Below are 19,592 nucleotides of genomic sequence, written 5' to 3' on the forward strand. Positions count from 1 at the left end.
AGAGGATGATGGTGTTGCACACTGAGCTCCATCAATAAACAGCAACTTGATGTAGGTATTAGTCCAAGGCTGACCGGACAGCCAGTGAGATTGCATCTGCTGTAGACCTGTTGTAGCAGTAGGCCAAATGCAGTGAGTCCAAGTGCTTGCTGACGCAGGAGTTGATTCTGGTCATGATCAACCTCGCAAAGCACTTCATCACAGTAAATGTGAGAGCAACTGGGTGCTAATCCAGCTGACTCTGCTCTTGTTGGGCACTGATATGATTGATAGCCAGATGCATATCCTGCAAGTTCCAACTTCCCATGCAACTACAACAGAGTTGTAGTTATATAAATATAATCAGCACTCTAAAAAGCTACAAAGCTGAAGGCAATAGATTTAATGTGGGAAGTATCCACCATTACCAATACTCGTGATGATATACTGTCCTAATCTGAAAATGCCAATGTGATTGTTGTACATTTTTTTATTTATAGACATTGTGTGGTAAGTCAACATCTACTTAAAGGAATGGAATAAATCAAAACCTTGAGTACTATGTACACCAATCAGAAAAACTGACCCCTCCTAAATGTGGCAACTTCTTTTGGCTTTGTGAACCATTTATAAGCCTATGACTTGTTAAGCTACAAAACTAATGCAGTGTTTGCACTGAGCTCTAAGTACTTCAAAGTTCAAAAGTTCAAAGTAAATTTATTATCAAAGTACGTATATGTTACCATGTACAACCCTGAGATTCATTTTCTTGTGGGCATTCACAGTAGATACAAAGAAACACAATAAAATCAGTGGAAAAACTACACACAAAGACAAACAAGCAATGTGGAAAAGAGGAGAAATTGTGCAAATACAAAAAAGAATTAGTTCAGCATTGAAGTGAGTGAAGTTACCCATGCTAGTTCAGGAGCCTGATGGTTGAAAGGTCATTACTGTTCCTGAACCTGGTGGTGTGCGACTTAAGGCTTCTTTACTTTTTTGCTGATGTCAGCAGCGAGAAGAGAGCATGGCCTGGATGGTGGGTGTACTTGGTGATGGATGCTGCTTGCTTGTGGCAGTGGTCCTTGTAGATGTGTTCAATGGTGGTGAGTGCTTTTCCTGTGATGGACTGGCTGTATCCACTACTTAGAGATATTGTCATCTTTGCTTTTGAAGGATTCTGTCCATAGTCAAAATTAAATGTACTTTAGTGTATATAACTTTTATCAAATTACCAGTTCTGCTGCTATTTCAGCCTGCTCTTTTTCTCATTTTGTTTCATAGTACTGTGGACACACAAAGCACAGCACTTGTATCAGAAACTAGTTACCTATTTTAATGTGAAGCACATATCTTGACAAAAAAGGATTGATGTTGCATGTAATATTGGTATTAATCTACAAAACATCAAGGCAATGAACTACATACATGCTTAAGACAAACAAAGGAAAATCGTTATTTTGTTCAGAATGCCTTTATTAACCCAGATCATAAGTAATGAAATTCATACATGCCTTAGACAAGAATATTAACTACAGGAAAGCATTGCACCATTCCTGTAAACAGAAGACACACTGTCCAGCTTGTCTGCTGTTGGCTCCACAAATATCTTTCAACCAGTCTTTAAATAATTCATCATCCTTTCTCAGAACAAGGAACTGGCCTAGCACTACATAAGCCTGAAAACGGAACAGAAAATAAGATTACTAAAGATTAGCAGTAAATATTACTCTTTATATATAAAGAACAGTATATGCTCCATACCAGACTTTCTATCATTTAATGATCAATATATTCTACCTCATACTCTCTTGTTCAGCTTCTTCTTAAATGCATCTGTACAGTTTACCTCAACTATTCCTGTCGGGTCACTTCCATTCTAATTATTCTGAGTGCTGAGGTTTCTTCCAAATTTCTAAGTGGAATTATGAGAAACCACTTCATATTCCGGTCCACTGCAAAAGCAAAAACATCACCTTTGCCAACTCAAACCAGCACTTTCATACTGTTATAAACTTTTATGGGACTATCTCTCAATGTTCCTTTTATATTACAGAGTAGCTCAATTTTTCCAGACAGATGTCAGCTTTATGACCCACCTAGATTTTATTTTGCACCTTCATTACTGCCCCTAAAAAGACCGGAGTAGTACACAGGAATCCAAAATAGTTGAACAAAGTTCAAAGTAAATTTATTATTAAAGTACCTATATGATCCATATAGATCCATTTTCTTGCAGGCATTTAAGTCAGGTCACTTTTTATTGTCATTTGACCATAACTGCTGGTACAGTACACAGTAAAAATGAGACAACGTTTTTCAGGACCATGGTGCTACATAAAACAATACAAAAACTACACTGAACTACGTAAAACAACACAAGAACTACACTAGACTACAGACCTACCCAGGACTACATAAAGTGCACAAAACAGTGCAGGCATTACAATAATATTAAACAAGACAACAGGCACGGTAGAGGGCAGTAGGTTGGTGTCAGTCTAGACTCTGGGTATTGAGGCTTGGGGGAAGAAACTGTTACATAGTCTGGTCGTGAGAGCCCAAATGCTTCGGTGCCTTTTGCCAGATAGCAGGAGAGAGAAGAGTTTGTATGAGGGGTGCGTGGGGTCTTTCATAATGCTGTTTGCTTTGCAGATGCAGCGTGTGGTGTAAATGTCTGTAATGGCAGGAAGAGAGATTCACAGTAAGATAAAGAAATACCATAAAATTAATGAAAAACTACACACAAGGCCGGACAAGATACCAATGTGCAAAAGAAGACAAATTGTACAAATAAAAATAATAATAATAAAAGTTAAATAATACTGAGACCATTAAGTTGTAGAGTCCTTGACAGTGAGCCCATAGGCAGTGTTCAGTGATCAGTTCACTGTTGCGGTGAGTGAAGTTATCCATGCCGGTTCAGCAGCCTGACAGCTGAGGGGTAATAACTGTTCCTGAACCCGGTAGTGTGGGATCTAAGGCTCCTGTACCTCTTTCTCAATGGCTGCAGCAAGAAGAGAACATGGTCTGGATGGTGGGGGTCCTTGATGATAGATGCTGTTTTCTTGTAGCAGTGCTCTTTGTCGACCTGCTCAGTGGTGGGGAGGCTTTTTCTGTGATGAGCTGAGCTGTATCCACCACATTTTGGAGGCTTTTAGTAGGTAGAACTCATAAACAAGTTAAAGAGTTTTTCTAGAGTTCACTATTACGCTTTATGAATCCACATCACTGCTTACGTATGTACGTGATCCTAGAATACCCCTTTCCCTTCACAATGACAAAAGCTGAAATGTTTAACAGAAATTGCTAAAAATATTAGGCAGACTATATATTGAGAGAAGTAAACGTGAAGGCAGAAAGGAAGTAAAGTAGCTATTTAAGAGGCTGTAAAAGGAGAAATGATTAACATGAACAGAAAAAGAGAACAACAGATGGAGGAAATAGTTAAGGCAACAGCAGTAGATTGCAGTCAGCAAAGGAAAGGTTGAGTAGTGTTTGGGGAAGGGAGTAACCTCAAGTGTTGAGGAATGGGTTAAAGAAAATAAATTGGACGTAGGACGTCAGTAGAGTCACTTATAAATCCACTCACTTCAGTTACCAGAGAGAGGGATCTAACCTGAGAATGTATCAAAGGTGTACAATCTCTAATGTTAACCTACCTTCTGGGAATGCATTGCACACCACCTTTGCAGAAACTGGAAGTTGGTAGGTTTATGGCTGCCTGGGTCATGTTTCGGAACATTCTTTGTTTTTTCCACCTAGACCCTTCTGTCATCTATCTTATTTCATTTCTTCCCCATCGGGTTACTGGCTCTCAAATCATTATCACAATCCTTATGACTCTCCATCAGCCTGAGCTTACTTCTCCCAAGGATATCTATCTATGAGTAACCTTGCCAATTGCACAACCTACCCTCTCACCTACATTACTGCCGAGCTTGGTGCTTAATGTTTTAGTGCTAGACCTCAAAATATGGAGAGTTAATGATATGTATGTATTTGTTTGTTTGTTTATTTATTACTACGTGGACAGGCACTTCTGGCCCAAAGAGTCACACTGTTCAGCAAGCCAACTTAGCCAAATCACAGGACAATTTACTGTAACCAATTAACCTACTAACCAGTACATCTTTGGACTGTGGGAGGAGACCTACACATTCACAGGGAGGAACTTACACACTCCTTACAAGTGATGTCAGAATTGAACTCTGAACTCTGACCTGTAATAGCATTGCACTATCCACTATGGCACTGTGGCACCCCTTTTATTAGTAGAACAAGAGGTGAAGCAGTCAAAGGGAAAGGCCTAGATGAAATGAAAATCCTGAAAATGAAAGACACTGAGGGTAAATGACATCAGGGAGCTGAAACATAAATGAAGAAATGTTCAGAATCACACTAAACTCGAGATTCATTACACTAGATGTCCAAGTGGATGAAACCGAGATTTTTGCTGAGGACTGATTATTTGGGATTAGAAGGATAGTGTGAACAGTCTAGGGAGTGAGAACAGAGAGATAATTATGATTATGAGGACACGCAGTCCCCTTTTATTGTCATTTAGTAATGCGTGCATTAAGAAATGATAAAAGTGTTTTTCCAGAATGATATCACGAAAACACATGACAAACCGACTTAAAAACTAACAAAAACCACAACATTATAACATATAGTTACAACGGTGCAAAGCAATACTGTAATTTGATAAGAACAGACCATGGCACAGTGAAAATCTCGGAGTTTCTCGAAAGCCCCATCATCTCACGTAGACGGTAAACCCCCAGCGCCGCCAACTTGCCGATGCAGCATCCCGGAAGCATCCAACCACAGTCCGACTCTGAGTCCATCTGAAAAACTCCGAGCCTCCGACCACCTATTCGACACCGAGCACGAGCACCATCTCTGCCGAGCGTTTCAACCCCGGCCCTGGCAACAGGCGATACACAAAGTCGAGGATTTGGGGCCTCGTCTCCGGAGATTCTTGATCGCACAGTAGCAGCGGGAGCGAAGCAGGCATTTCAGAAGTTACTCCAGACGTTCCTCTGCGCTTTCACGGCTGTCCCCATCAAATCCGGATTGATGCATGGCACCCCTAGTTACACGTATCGATATTCATTCGGAACGGCCGCGCGCACTGCGTCACGCTGCCATCTTCTCCTCCCTCCTTCAGATGAATCTTAAACATGAGAGGTTGAATGTAATATGAAATGATGCTAGGTAAACTTCCCAGATTTATAACCAGAAGCCAAGATTTGAACTTGTACCTCACCAGGGCACTCAAGGATTTTAACCTCAGTTAATAAATAAATGATTAATCTTAACTTCCCTCTGAGATCCCCACCATCACAGAAGCTAAGCCTTCTGCCGATTCAATTCACCCCTTGTTACATCAAGAAATGGTTGAGAGCAGTGGACATACTGAAGGTTATTGCAATAGACAAGTTCCCAGCTGTAGTACCATACATCTGTTTCAGAATTAGCCATGCATCTAGCCAAAATGTTTAAATACAGTTACAACTTGGCAGCACATCAAAATTCTCTTATCCACAAATGGTGGGGCAAATTATCACCTAGCTTCATGCATCAGAAAGTCGACGGAAGGTGTTTCCAACAATGCCACAACCTGCTCATCAGACCACATCGCTTCAGTCTCATCAAACATGAAGGAAGGAGGCAAATTTTGGAGACGAGAGTGATTGCCCTTGACACTAGGGCATCATTTGACCTGTATCTGCAATCACAGTATTTATCAGAATCGGGGTTAATATCACCAACATTTGTCGCAGACAAATTGCAGTGTGGTGATGAGAGGTCCATATTGAGGCAGCAGTTGATTCTAGCCATGACCAACCTCTCAAAGCTTTTCATCACCATAGATGTGAGTGCAACTAGCTGATAGTCATTAAGGTAGCTCATACTGCTCTTCTTGGGAGCTGGTATAATTGTTGCCCTTTTGAAATAGATAGGTACTTCTGACTGTAGCAGTGAGAGATTGAAAATGTCTTTGAATACCCCTGCCAGTTGGTTGGCACAAGTTTTCAGAGCCTTATGAGGTACTCCATTGAGGCCTGCCACCTTGTGGTTAATGCAATCATATCTCTGATCAGTGGTAACCCTTAGGATGGTCATTCTGTAGCAAGTGGCTCACTTCCTGACTCCCAGAGCTTTCCAACTATTTAGAAGCCACGAGTCAGGTTATGATGAAATCCTCTCAAGTTGCCTGGATAGAAGCAGTTCCAACAACATTCAAGAAGATAAAACAATGTTCAGAGCAAAGCTGTTGGCTTGATTGGTATCCCATTCTACCACCTTAAACATTCATTTCCCCCACTGTTGATACACACGGCTGTAATGCGTCCCATGTACAAAATGCACTACAATTGTTTGCCTTGGCTAATCCAGCCACAGCTCCCAAAAGTCCTGATGAAGGGTCTTAGCCTTGGCTCTCAGTTCCTTCCATAGCTACTGTCTGACCTGCTGAGTTTCTTCAACATTTTGTGTGTGTTATTTTCCAAAACAAATGCCATTAATGATCAAACTGGTTCAATAAGATACAAATTAAATCAGAAATGGAGATAATGCTGATAAAGGAGGTGGCTATGAACATGATCAAAACTAGGAGAATGAATTGAAAGAAATGAAGATGACAATTGCAGAAGGGAAGTGTATCAGCTGTACAAAAGTAAAATACAGCAGATGCTTGAATTATTCATAAACACAGAAAATTCTCAGTAGGCAAAGCAGTACCTGTGCTTTGAGCTCATGTTTTAGTCCAGTGACCTTTCATCAGATGTGACAGGTTCCAAACACGCACAGATCTCTATTCCTTGATTCAATAGATACACCTGTTTTCCAGGAACATATAGCCCATTCTTACCTTATCAAAACCTTGTTCTTCTAGTCTTCTTCCAAGTGCTTCTCCGATTCCAGCCAAGGCAGAAACTGATTTGTTTCCCATTGGTTCGGACACAAAATTCCTGTGCTTGTGTGATGTTGAAATCATCACGCAGTCTCTTAAATCTGTTGACAAAATGATAGTTTTATTTAGTTATCTGAATAAACTGTACAAGCTTTGAAAAACAAAGATTCTCTTAGCATTTTGTCTGTTCAGATTATTTCCACAAATTAGTAAATTATAAATAGGTTATGCAAGGGCAGATTATGTATTATCACTATAATCTCAGAGTTGGAAAAGAGCTACAAAAAGCAGTATTGCTTACAAAAGTTTTAAATATATTTTATCTTTATTTGCATCCTAAAAACTGTGCAGATCTGAAGAATAATGGAGAAGCTATTTCAAATCAAGTGCTCACTTTTTAATCAGTAATAACCCTTTTCACATTTGTTGGCAATGAATCAAGTTCAACAGTTGTCCAACCTTAAGCACAAAAGCCATACCATTCAACTTGACTGCTACTCATGTTTAAGAGTATCCAATCTGTTCCTAATTTTAAAACATGCATATATTACTATAACTGAAAAGATAAAGAAAAAAAACCCACTAAAAACACATAGAATATGAGGACAGAGGCAGACTATTTAGCCTGATATTTTCATGCCTAGGTTAATGTTGTATACAAGCTTCATGTCATCTTGCCCAATCACCATAAGGCCATAAGACCTAGGAGCAGAATTAGGCCATTCAGCCCATTGGGTCTGCTCTACTATTCAATCATGCCTTATTCATTATCCCTTTCAACCTCTTTCTCCTGACTTCTCTCTGTAACCTTTGACGCCTTTCCTAATCAAGAACCTATCAACCCCTGCTTTAAATATACTCAATGATGGCCCCCACTGCCGTTTGTAACAATGAATTCCTCAGATTTCCTCTGGCTAAAGAAATCCCTCCTCATTTCTGCTCTGATGGGACATTCTTGTATTCTAAGGCTGTGCCTGGTCCTATCTGGACAACTTTGCAACATGAACCCCTACTATGATGTTCCAGATTGAGATCCAGCATCACAGACTATGCATCGGGATCTCAACCTGAAGCAGTGACCACCTCTTTGCCTCCACAGCTGCTGTTTGTTTTTTGCTGTTTGTTTTTCAGTTGCCTGTCCAGTAAGAAGGTGGACAGGAGGAGGTGGGGGAGGAGCAATGATGGCAAGAGGGGACCGAACTAGATGGTTATGGTGTGTGGGGCCACGTGAACACATGTCAGACTGAATGAAAAATGTTGGGCATTTTAGACTTCTTGAAGAGATTTCACAGTCAGCATAGCCCCACCAGTAGGGCAGTCAACTCCTGACACTGGATCTGTCAAGATTTAATTCTGAAATTTATGTATGTGGGTGGGAAGGTTAGAATGATCTTGAAGTAGTTTAAAAGGTTGGCATAACATCATGGGCCAAAGGGCCTGTACTGAACTGTATGATTTTATATTCTATATATTCACTTGCAATGAATGGAAAATATTGCCTGAGTCAGTGGATACAACAAAGGCAATGAGTGGCAAACAACATTCCTCTATAAAGTCTATCTATACTTCAAACAAGTTGTTCCAACACAGCTACAGTATTGGATCAATCAATGAACTACAGGGTTGTTCAGCTAAGGCATCCAGTAAAACAAGAAATATTTACACAACCAATTACCATCCTTCAACAATATTGTTGATTGTCAACTCAACTGCCCCCACCACACCCCCCAACACTAGGTTATTTGCCAGTAATGTATAGTGCGTGCTGGAATCTAGAGTGAGAATGTGGGGAGAGTAAAGCATGAGATTAATGTAGAATTAATGTAAATAGCGCTTAATGATTGATTTGGTCTCTGTGGGCCATAAGGTTTGTTTCTGTGCTGTGCTACAATGCTGTGACTCTACAAAAGGCTCTGTTTAAATACTAGTAACTGCTCTGAGGTTACACAATCTGTAAAGTGTGCAGATTAGAAATTCCAAGATTCTGAAATCCAAATCCCCATATCTGGTAGGTGACTGCAGAGCTTTTGCTCTGGATGTTTCCCAGGAAGCTATAGGGACAGGGCTTAGCAGGAAAAGAAAACCAACCTGATAGCCTGCAAAAGCACCAAATCGAATATTTAAGTGCATTATGTTTTCACTGCAAATTAGGAAATTATTGCAATTATTTCGGGCCTTGGTGAGACCACACCTGGAATGTTAAGAATGATTTTAGACTTCTTATCTGATAATGTATATACAAATTTGACAAGGTGGGATGCAGCAAAAGTTCTCCATACTGGGTCCTGGAATTGGAGGTTTGCCCAAGAGAAGAAATTAACTATACTAGGCCTGCATTCTCTGGCATTCTTAAAGATGAGAGCTAATTCTTTGATACTTAAAGCTCTTGCTACGGTCCTCAGAATGGATAGAGTGGATCCTTGCCCTGCCTAAGATGCTTAGAATCACAAGATCAGAAAAAGAAATAAAAATGACACTGAGGCAGATACAGCCAAGATCTTATTCAATGGTGGAGCATGCTTGAAGAACTAAATTACCTATTCTCATTCCTAATTCTTTTGCAAAAAAAAGTTATACTTTGTCCTTCAATCTTCCAATCTCAATCTTGATTTATTTTTAAACAAAGCATTTCTCCATTGCCTTTACATGATTAGTGAGGCCTCAGTTCTGGCTGTTTAGTCTTGGCAAACAAATAATTAAATTTGACACTACCTTTTGTGTAAAATAATTTCAGTTGACTGGAAGATATCTATCAATTGTAAATGATTGATGTTTCTTTCTCCCAATATTTGCTGCATCATTTACATACAGACAATATACCCAAGAGATGTGTCGACGTCAAAACTAAGTTTATTGCCATGTGCCCAAGTACAGGGGCAATAAAAAACTTGCAGAAGCAGTACAGGCACATAGCATGCACAAGGAAAACATAAATTAAAAGCATAAATGATAAATTCTACACAATTTTTAAAGAAAGAACACAACACAGAAAAGTCTATTTTAGTGCAAAGTGATAAATGTGGTCATGGTGTTGCTAAATTATAATGTTGTTTCAAGAACTGAATGGTTGAAGGGAGGTAGATGTTCTTGTAGCTGATGGTGGGAAACTTCAAGATTCTGTATCTCCTGCCCAGTGGTAGCTGTGAGAAGATGGCAAGGCCCAGTTGGTGATGATGCCTTCTTGAGACAAAGCCTCCTACAGATATTACCGATGGTGGGGAGGAATGTGCCCATGATATACTGGGACAAGTCAAGGTTAAATTGAAGCTGCAGCACTGGATTTGAAGGCATTTAGAATACAGTTATATTCCATCTCCTGCAACTGGCAACACTTTGGAAATCATTATTCACTCCTTTCATTAATCAGTTTGAAAAGGGCATTGCAAGTATTAAACCATGCTTGCAATTTATTCATTCACAGATGTGTATATTTTTGGCATATATTGTCCATTCTCAATTGCCACTGAGGAAATGGTGAGGAGTCAACAACATTGCTGACTCACATATAGGCCAGATCAGGAAAGGAAGGCAGAAGGACATTATTGCAGCTGGTGTGCTTTTACAACAATCCAGTAGTTTTACAATTATCATTACTGATGTATGTATTTTTTAATCCACATTTATTTTAGTTAACTTACTTCAAACATGGTATTACAAGGGTTGGTGGAAAAAAGCAGAGGAGTAGAGCATACATGCTCAACCAGGAGTTCAACAAAAGGCTTCAAAGGATCTAGCAAAAATACCTGTCTCAAAACATATGAATGCATTATTGAGCTCTTCCCTTGACTGGTGTGGATTCCTAGCCTTTGCCGTTAACTCCCTTCATCCCCCTATTAGTCTGGAGCTCCCGGGAATGGAGTAGAATTGATGGGCCAAATGGCCTAAATCTTCCCCAGTGTTTTATGGATTATCCTTACCTAACTGATCAGATCATCTGTGTTTACCTGCACTCTCTTGCTACTAGTACAGGGCTTATCCCACTTAAACTGCGTGTGCATCTCCCAATTGTGAAACACTCCCTTGTAGGAGAAGCTCATCAATCTTTACTTATTTCACATTCCTTTCAAGTGACAGTGATGGGTCATTTGCGGACATTCTTAATAAGTAAGAAGACCGGGGGGGGAGGCGTGAAATCAGAAACATACTACATGTCCGAGGCACAAAAATTCCAGGCCCCTGCTCCTGTGCACCTCTTCGATGTCACCTTTTGGAAGCATATAAAGCCAAGATCCTGTCAGCTCCCTCAAGTCGGTGTAAAGTGCAGTTCTCACATCCTAGGAGCGCTGGCCACAAAGTATATACAGTACCTCGACCTCATCGCTGACTGGTCATTATCACGTTTTGGAAGCTTGATGTGCATAAACTGGTATCTCCTGTAAATGACTAACATTTCGCACAACATAAGCTGGCCCTGACTCCCACCCTCGCCTCCTCTCCACAGGTCAATTGACCGCTCCGTTCTCCCTCCTCACCGTGTGCCAGACCCTCGACGTTATCTGAGCCGTCCTAGCGCTTTCCGGTCAGCACACGTGAGGCGCTCTCGCGGCCACCCCGCGCGATCCGCCCTCGCGCTCCCCCGGCCACCCCGCGCGATCCGCCCTCGCGCCCCCCGGCCACCCCGCGCGATCCGCCCTCGCGCCCCCCCGACCACCCCGCGCGATCCGCCCTCGCGCTCCCGCGGGAGCCGCTCTCCGGTACCGTGTGTGTGAACCTGGCCGGGATTCTCTCGCCATCGCTTTAAGTGCCCCGAAGCGAAGAATGGTTTAAGGTCGCGTAGAGGCACGAGCTTCTGCAGATGCTGGAAATCCAGTGCAACACACACACAATGCTGGAGGAACTCCGGGGGACAGGTATTATCTATGGAGAGGGATAAAGAGTCGACGTTTCCAACTGAAACTCTTCTTCAGAACTGTGAAGGAAGAGGCAGAAACCAGAATAAGAAGTTGTTGGGGGTTGGTAAGGGGGAGAAATGCAAGCTGGAAAGTAGGTGATAGGGTAGGGGAGGATGAAGTAAGAAGCTGGTGGTGATCGGTGCAAAAGGTAAGGGCTGGAGGAGAAGGAATCAGAGAAGAGAACAGTGGACCACAGGAGAAACTGAAGGAGGAGGGACACCAGAGGGAGGAAATGGGGTGAAAGGACAACCAAAATGGAGAAAGGAAAAGGAGAAGGGGTGGGGGAGAAATTACCGGAAGATAGAGAAATCAGTATTGCTCTTCCAACTATGAGTTGCTTCATTGTGACCATAGAGGAGGCCATGGATAGACATGTCAGAATGGGAATGGGAAATGGCCAAAACATCAGAATGATTTCTAATCATTAGTGCATACTCTACTGTGGTATGGTGTTGCAGTGGTTATGTTACTGGACTAGTGATCGAGAGACCTGGACCAGTAGTCCAAAGGATGCTGATAAAATCTGAAGTATATTGAAAAGGGGAGGGAGGGAACATCGACTCAGACCATGAGAGACCTGTGTTAGGCATTTTCATGCCTTACAAGGCACAGATTGGAAGTCTGTGTGGGGCGCCACTCCTTGCACAGACACTAGAGCAGTGTGTGGTTAAGTGCCTTGCTCAAGGATACAAACACGCTGCCACAGCTGAGGCTCGAACTAGCGACCTTGAGATCACTAGACGAACGCCTTAACCATTTGGCCACGTGATATTGAAAAGAGATTAGGTAACTTTCAGAGGAGAACACTGACAGTAGGACTACAGGGTTTTTGTCATGGTCCGGTCTGTTGACTCCTCATTTCAGTTAATTTCCTTTTCCCCCATGTTCCACTGGGCTTCTTGATTAGGGCACCTGATCCTCATTCGAACCAGCAGCATAAAAACTCTGGCTTACATCTACTCGCTGCTGGTTCATAACCTCAGCGGTGAGGCTATGCTCATTCCACACTGCCGAGAATGTGTCGAGTCAACAGCCTGCCATTCGCAGTTCCTGGGTCGAATCGAGAGCCTGCCATCCAGCTGAGTTTTGCCAGCCGTTTGCTGCTTCACGTACTACCCGGAGTCGAGATACGAATGGACTGTCGTTGGTTTTTGTCATCTCATGTCCGGCTGAGTATTGTAGGCCATTTGTCGCTACTCCAAGCCGCGATACGAATTGTCTGTCGTTTGTTTTTGTCGTCTTGTGTCCGGCGGAGTATTGTAGGCCGTTTGCCGCTGCTCCAAGCTGCAATATGAATTGTCTGTCGTTATTTGTTTTTGTCGTCTTCTGTCTGGCTGGGTATTGGAGGCCGTTTGCCGCTGCTCCGAGCTGTGATATGAATTGTCTGTTGTCGTTTGGTTTTGTCGCTCAGTGATCAATTCCAAGTCCAGGCTCGGAGTCCAAGTCAAGTCCAAGTCCAGGCTCCGAGTCCAAGTCAACGTTCAGGTCCGCGTAAGAATCCTAACCTGCTCTCCGTGCCTGTGTCCTGCACTTGGGTCCGCTCTAGCAGTTGATTGCAACAGTTTTAGAGTGGACAGTTTCAGTTATGACAACTTGTTCCTAAATACATTACTCCAAACATGGGCAGAACTAAATTCCAGATTCTAAAAGCCAGATTAACTTGCTTTGACGTTATAGGATTACTTGATGGATCCTGCAATTAAGAAAGTCTGAATAAAATTGAAATTTATAGGAATCAACAGTAAAACTTCTCTTTGGCTGGAGTAATATTTTGCAGAAAGGAAGGTGTTTGTGTTTGTTGAAGGTCAGTCATTTTAATTCCAGGATATCACTGGAGGGGTAGTATTAGGATAGTCTTCTTTGCAAAGCTATTTTCAGTTCCTTCACCTTCCGTTCATCATGTATATCCCTGCAAGCATAAGAACATAAGAAATAGGAGCAGGAGTAGGCCATCTGGCCTGTCGAATCTGTTCTCCATTCAATAAGATCATGGCTGATCTGGCCATGGACTCATCTTCACCTAACTACCTTTTCCCCATAACCTCAAATCCCCTACTATGCAAAAGAAATGCTACACCTGCAAGTCTTTCTGGGTCATCTACTGTATCCAGTGTTCCCAATGCAGTCTTCTCTACATCAGTGAAATCTGACGTAGATTGAGAGACTGCTTTGTCAAGCATGTCTGTAATAAGCAGGATTTCCTGGTGGTCAACCATTTTAATTCCAATCCCCCATTCCCATTCTGACATGTTGGTCCGTGACCTCCTCCTACTGCCCTGAGGCTGCTGTCTGGTTGGAAGAGCAACATTTCATATTCCATCTGGGTAGCCGCCATCATTTCTTGAACTTCTAGTGGTTCCCTCCTCCCCTTCCCTCTTCTTCCAATCCCCACTCTGACTCCTCTCTTACCTCTTCTCCTCACTTGCCTGTCACTTCCCCCTGCTGCCCTTCCTCCTTCCCTCTCTCCCATGGTCCACTGACCTCTCCTATCACTCCTATCAGATTCCTTCTTCTTTAGCCCTTTAACTTTTCCACTTATCACCTCCCAGTTTTCACTTCATCCCCCCCCCACCACCTGCCTTCACCCTCACCTATCGTCATCTGTCACCCAGCTTGTACTCCTTCCCCTCCCACTACCTTTTTATTCTGGCTTCTTCCCCTTTCAGTTCCAGTCCTGATAAAGGGTCTTGCCCCGAACAGTTGTCGCTATTCCTTTCCATGGATGCTGCTTTGTCTGTGTTTCTCTGGATTTCCAACAGCTGCAGAATTTCTTGGCTTTGTAATGTTAATTGTATTTGCAACTCAGCTTCTGTCTTCATAAAACCTTTCCACTATTTCTGTGATACAAAGCTGGAGTTCGATAGAATATTTTAATTTGCCTGATTGTGTTCATCTCCAACATCACTCAAGGATATTTATCTCATTCGTATTTCTGATCAGAATGGAACTCCTGGCTACGAGACTACCTTAGCCACAGATGGCAGCAGTTCAGGAGGCTATTGAACTAGCACCTTCTCATGGAAAATTAGGCATAGGTAAAAAAAATTGGGAAAAATACAGACAGTACTTATACAAGTACTCTTTAGGTCAGGCAGCATAGATTCAGCCCTTCTGGTCAATGATCCTTTATCAGAACTGGAAAATATGAACTGGTCTTGTGTTTCCCAGATCCCATGAATAAATAAATATACAATTACAGCATTTATATGTGAGGTGGGCACCACTCCTCTAATTTTTTTTTACAGCTGCTCGAACCAACTATTGCTCTGAGCAGGAAATTTTTACTGTCTGTCAAGTGCACAGCGCTTTAAATGTTTCTGTTTTGTAATATGCACATCAAACAAACAGACTTCAACACAAAACACAACTAGACGATATCAGGCAGTCAAAACAACTGACAGGCACAATGGCAAAAGTAAAGTGTTTTGATGAGATGGCATTAGCGTTCAATGGGCCTGCAGTTTATTAAAAAAGAGCTACCAACTTCCATTCTGTGTTTAGTGTTGCAACTTGAAACACTGAAAGTGTAATTATGTTGAAGCTCTAAAATGTTTCAAAGTAAAGATTGTGATACATTTATTATTTAGAAAATTTATGGATTACACTGTATTAACATAATTATAGGGTATCCCAATTACATTAACAGATTTCAAAAATATATTTGCAAAATTTCAAAATTATATTATAACCATATATAACCATGTAACAATTACAGCATGGAAACAGGCCATCTCGGCCCTTCTATTTATTAACATTATGTAAAAGAAAATTCCAGCTGTATGGCAACAAAGGCTATGTGCACGGGTGCATCCGTGCAGCTTAGAAGGAACATTGGAGGTGGGAAAGTGAAATCGGTCTCACTATTGTTGAGAAATGTTAATTTTATTTCATGAGAGGGTGAAATATGCAACTTTATTTATATGGGGTGCAGTTTGTTCCATTACACAGAGGTACAAGTTATATCATTATCCATATGCAGTACAATGTTTCTTATTTGTGGAGAGCACTTTCTTTGAAAGTGGTTATGACAAATAGTAAGACAGGGTTGGGTGCTGTCAGTATGAACAATGGACCATGTTTTTCGGTGATGTCACCAATGACTAACGTGGATAAGATACAGTAGGGGGCACAGATAAATCCTTGGGAGGTCCAGAAATAGTGAAGCAGGAAGAGAAACCAAATAATTATCTTTATTACAAACATGAGAAAATTTGAAGATGCTGGAAATCGAAAGCAACACACACAAAGTACTGGAAGAACTAATACTGGAAGGCCAGGCAGCATCTATGGAAAAGAGTAAACAGTCAATGTTTCAGACTGCGTCAGGACTGAAAAGGAAGGGGAGAAGTTAGAATAGAAGGTGGGAGGAGATAGGTGTAACCAGGAGAAGGGGAGGGTGTGAAGTAAAGAGCTGGGAAGTTGATTAGTGAACAAGATAAGGGGCTGGAGAAAGGGGAATCTGACAGGACAGAAGACCATGAAAGAAAGGGAAGGGGGAGAAGCATCAGAGGGAGGTGATGGGCAGGTAAGGAGATAAGGTGAGAGGAAAACAGGAATGGGGAATAGTGAAGGAGGCAAAGTTGGCAGATGACAATTAAAACCAAATTTTGAGCAGGCGGAAGACCAGAATGGGGTGATTAGGAAGAGGAGGAGGGATGAAGACTGCAGACATCTTATATTCCGTCTGGGTCACCTCCAACCTGATGGTATGAACTCCGATTTCTCACCAGTACCTGGCCACCCCCTCTCCTTCACCTTTCCCCATCATTCCTGTTTCCCTCTCTCACCATATCTCCTTACATCTTCTCTCTCTGCTATTCCTCCCCCTTTCCTTTCTTCCATAGTCTTCTGTCCTTTCCTATCATTTCCCACCTTTTCCAGCCCTTTATTTCTTTCACCCATCAACTTTCAAGCTCTCTACTTCAACCCCCTCCCCTCCTGGTTTCACCCATCATCTGCCACCTTGTGTTTCTTCCTTCCCTTCTCCCACCTTCTTACCCTGACTTCTCCCCTTCCTTTCCAGTCCTGTTGAAGGGTCTCATCCTGAAATGTGGACTGTTTACTCTTTTCTGTAGATGCTGCCTGACCTGCTGAGTTCCTCCAGCATTTTGTGTATGTTGCTAATTACCTTTATTGACTTTATTTGTCATATGTACAGTACATCAAAAAGTACATTGAAAGTGTCATTTTGCATCAACGACCAACACAGTTAAGGATTGTGCTGGGGACACCCCACAAGTGTCGCCAACATAGTATGCCACGACTCACTAACCCTAACTCTAAACAAGTGTCTTTGGAATGTGGGAGGAAACCAGAGAACCTAGGGGAAACTCGCACGGTCACGGGGAATCATACAAAGTCCTTATAAACAACAGTAGGATTCGAACCCCGATCAGTGATAGCTGCTGCTGTAAAGCAATTATGCTAACGACTATGCTTCCCTGTTGTCAATGCAACAATATTCTGAAAATGAGACCCAATCTGCTAGCCATTTATACAGGTTGCAACTTCTTGCTCTTTCTAAAGGCAAAGCAGTTTATTAATAAGAGAGAGGTGCATTCTGTTACCATATTGGAAGTGCAGCCTGTGTGGTTATTAAGGAAAACAGCCTGGGTGTGTAATATGCATTACCATTGATAGGATGCAATAATGTGCCACTACAGTGTTAATATACAATCATCAGCATAGACAAGGCCTTTGGGCTTACCAACTCTTTGCCAATCATCGAACTTACAGCAATCCCAATTTTTGTTCTTCCCACATTCCTATCAACTCTCCTCAGATTCTACCATTCTTTCACACTCAAAAACATTTTATAGTAGCTGATTAACCTACCAACCTGCATGTCATTGGGACAGTGGAATGACGTGGAGCACACAGGAATCACAAGCAAGCCATAAAGAGAACATGCAGACTTCACACAGACAGCACCAATGGTCAGGATGAACACCTGGTTACTAGAGCTGTAAAACTGTATGAAGCAGTACCTTCCTGAAAACACATCAGATAAAGTTGATATTCTGTGTGAGGCTTCAGTCTGGCTGACTATATGCATGGTGTCTCTTCAACTCTAACCTGATTCCCTAACCCTTGGACTCACTTTCAAGGATTCAGCAACACATGTTCTCATTATTATTTATTTTATTTTTATTTGCGGTTTGTCTTTCTTGCACATTGGTTGTTTTTCAGTCTTTGTTTGTAGCAAAGAAATTGGAACAAATTAGGCCATTCAGCCCTTTGAGTCTGCTCCACCATTCCATCATGGCTAATTTATTATTCCTCTCAACCCCATTCTCCTGCCTTCTCTCCATAACTTTGGTGCTCTAACTAATCAAGAACCTATCAACCTCCATTTTAAATATACCCAATGACTTGGCCTCTACAGCTGTCTGTGGCAATGAATTTCACAGATTCACCACCTTCTGGCTAAAGAAGTTCCTCCTCATCTCTGTTCTAAAGGAGAATCCTTGTATTCTGAGGCTGTACCATCTGGTCCTAGACCCCCCCACCACAGGAAACATTCTCTCCACGCCCATTCTGTTGAGGCCTTTGATAGGTTCCAATGAGTGCCCCCATTCTTCTAAACTCCAGCACGTACAGGCCCAGACCATCAAATACTCCTCATACATTAACCCATCATTCTCATAAACCTTCTCTGGACCCTCTCCAATGCCAGCACATAAGGGACTCAAAACTGCTCACAATACTTCAACTGTGCTATAACCATGCCTTATAAAGCCTTAGCATTACAGTTTTGATTTTATCGCCCTCGTGAAATGAATGCTAACATTTCATTGCCTTCCTTGCTACCAATTCATCCTGCAAGTTAACCTGCAGGGAATCGTGCAAAAGGACATCCAAGTCCCTTTGCACCACTGATCCTATTGTATTTCTTTGTTTTTTTGTGAATGCCTGCAAGAAAATGATTCTCAAGGTCATATATGGTGACCTATACATACTTTGATAATAAATTTACTTTGAACTTTGAAGTATATTCTATGTCAACACTTAGCATTCCAGAACAATTTACCTCAAGCTGCGGATTTTTCCTTTTTATGGGATCAGCAATCCACCTCAGTATGTATCTGAGGGAGCTTTCAGTCACATAATCACACGGGCGGTGAAAGTTTTCATTTATACTTCAGCAACCTACATTGCAACTGACTGAGACAAATCTCTGTATTTTCAGGTGGAACAGAACCAGTGCGTGATTGAGGAATCTCATTATTTATGTAGTATTGCTCTGTTTAAACGAGAATTCATTGCCACTTGCATTACTTGTTTGTGGGAGTATCAATCATCGTATTTTATATGGTGGTTCAAATTGTCTCCGAGCTTATCTAGCACTCTTTATAGGACATGATGTCTCTGTTTTTGAGGTTGCGACTCCTTTCTATTTGGCGCAGTGTGAAAGTGTAGTTTATCTCACAATTTGAGATATCTACTGTTTATGACAATTTAAATGCAATGTCATTTTTCTCTCTTATTGGGGTGATACTCTCCCCCCCCCCCCATTTTTAAGGGGATAATTTATCTCGCTCTGTTTAAATGCGGCATATTTTGCCGTGGTCGGATGCAATTCATGAGATGCAGACTTTCCCAGGTGTTTATCTTTACATACGGGGTTCAGTCTTCAACTGGATTGGATCAGACAGCGGTGGCATGTCTTGAATTTCCCCGGCTATGCTTAGGTGCAGTAACAGCAGCGTTGCGGCGTTGTTTGGATGTTGGGCCTGTCTGTCTCCACCCTCCATCTTCTTGTGTCCAATGAGCTACGCACGTAGTTCGTCTCGCAGCCG

General features: G+C 41.9%; 1 protein-coding gene across 1 annotated transcript; it reads right to left on the reverse strand.

Moving 5' to 3' along the window:
* Positions 1-1,446: 1,446 nt before the first annotated feature.
* On the reverse strand, positions 1,447-12,044 carry LOC140202241 (barrier-to-autointegration factor-like). The gene is made up of 3 exons (XM_072267113.1): positions 11,600-12,044; positions 6,860-7,002; positions 1,447-1,658 (listed from the first exon to the last, which is right to left on the reverse strand). The coding sequence occupies exons 2-3, from the start codon at positions 6,983-6,985 to the stop codon at positions 1,512-1,514; spliced, it is 273 nt and encodes a 90-aa protein (XP_072123214.1). The 5' UTR covers positions 6,986-7,002; positions 11,600-12,044; the 3' UTR covers positions 1,447-1,511.
* Positions 12,045-19,592: the final 7,548 nt, after the last annotated feature.

Source organism: Mobula birostris, chromosome 8 (genome assembly GCF_030028105.1).
Source record: "Mobula birostris isolate sMobBir1 chromosome 8, sMobBir1.hap1, whole genome shotgun sequence".
Classification (NCBI taxonomy): Eukaryota; Metazoa; Chordata; class Chondrichthyes; order Myliobatiformes; family Myliobatidae; genus Mobula; species Mobula birostris.

Excerpts from the sequence above, each read along its gene's own strand:
- LOC140202241 (XM_072267113.1), bottom strand. The coding sequence starts at position 6,985 with ATGATTTCAACATCACACAAGCACAGGAATTTTGTGTCCGAACCAATG. Across the intron at positions 1,659-6,859 it reads AAGAACAAGGTTTTGATAAG|GCTTATGTAGTGCTAGGCCA; the intron begins GTAAGAATGGGC and ends TTCCGTTTTCAG.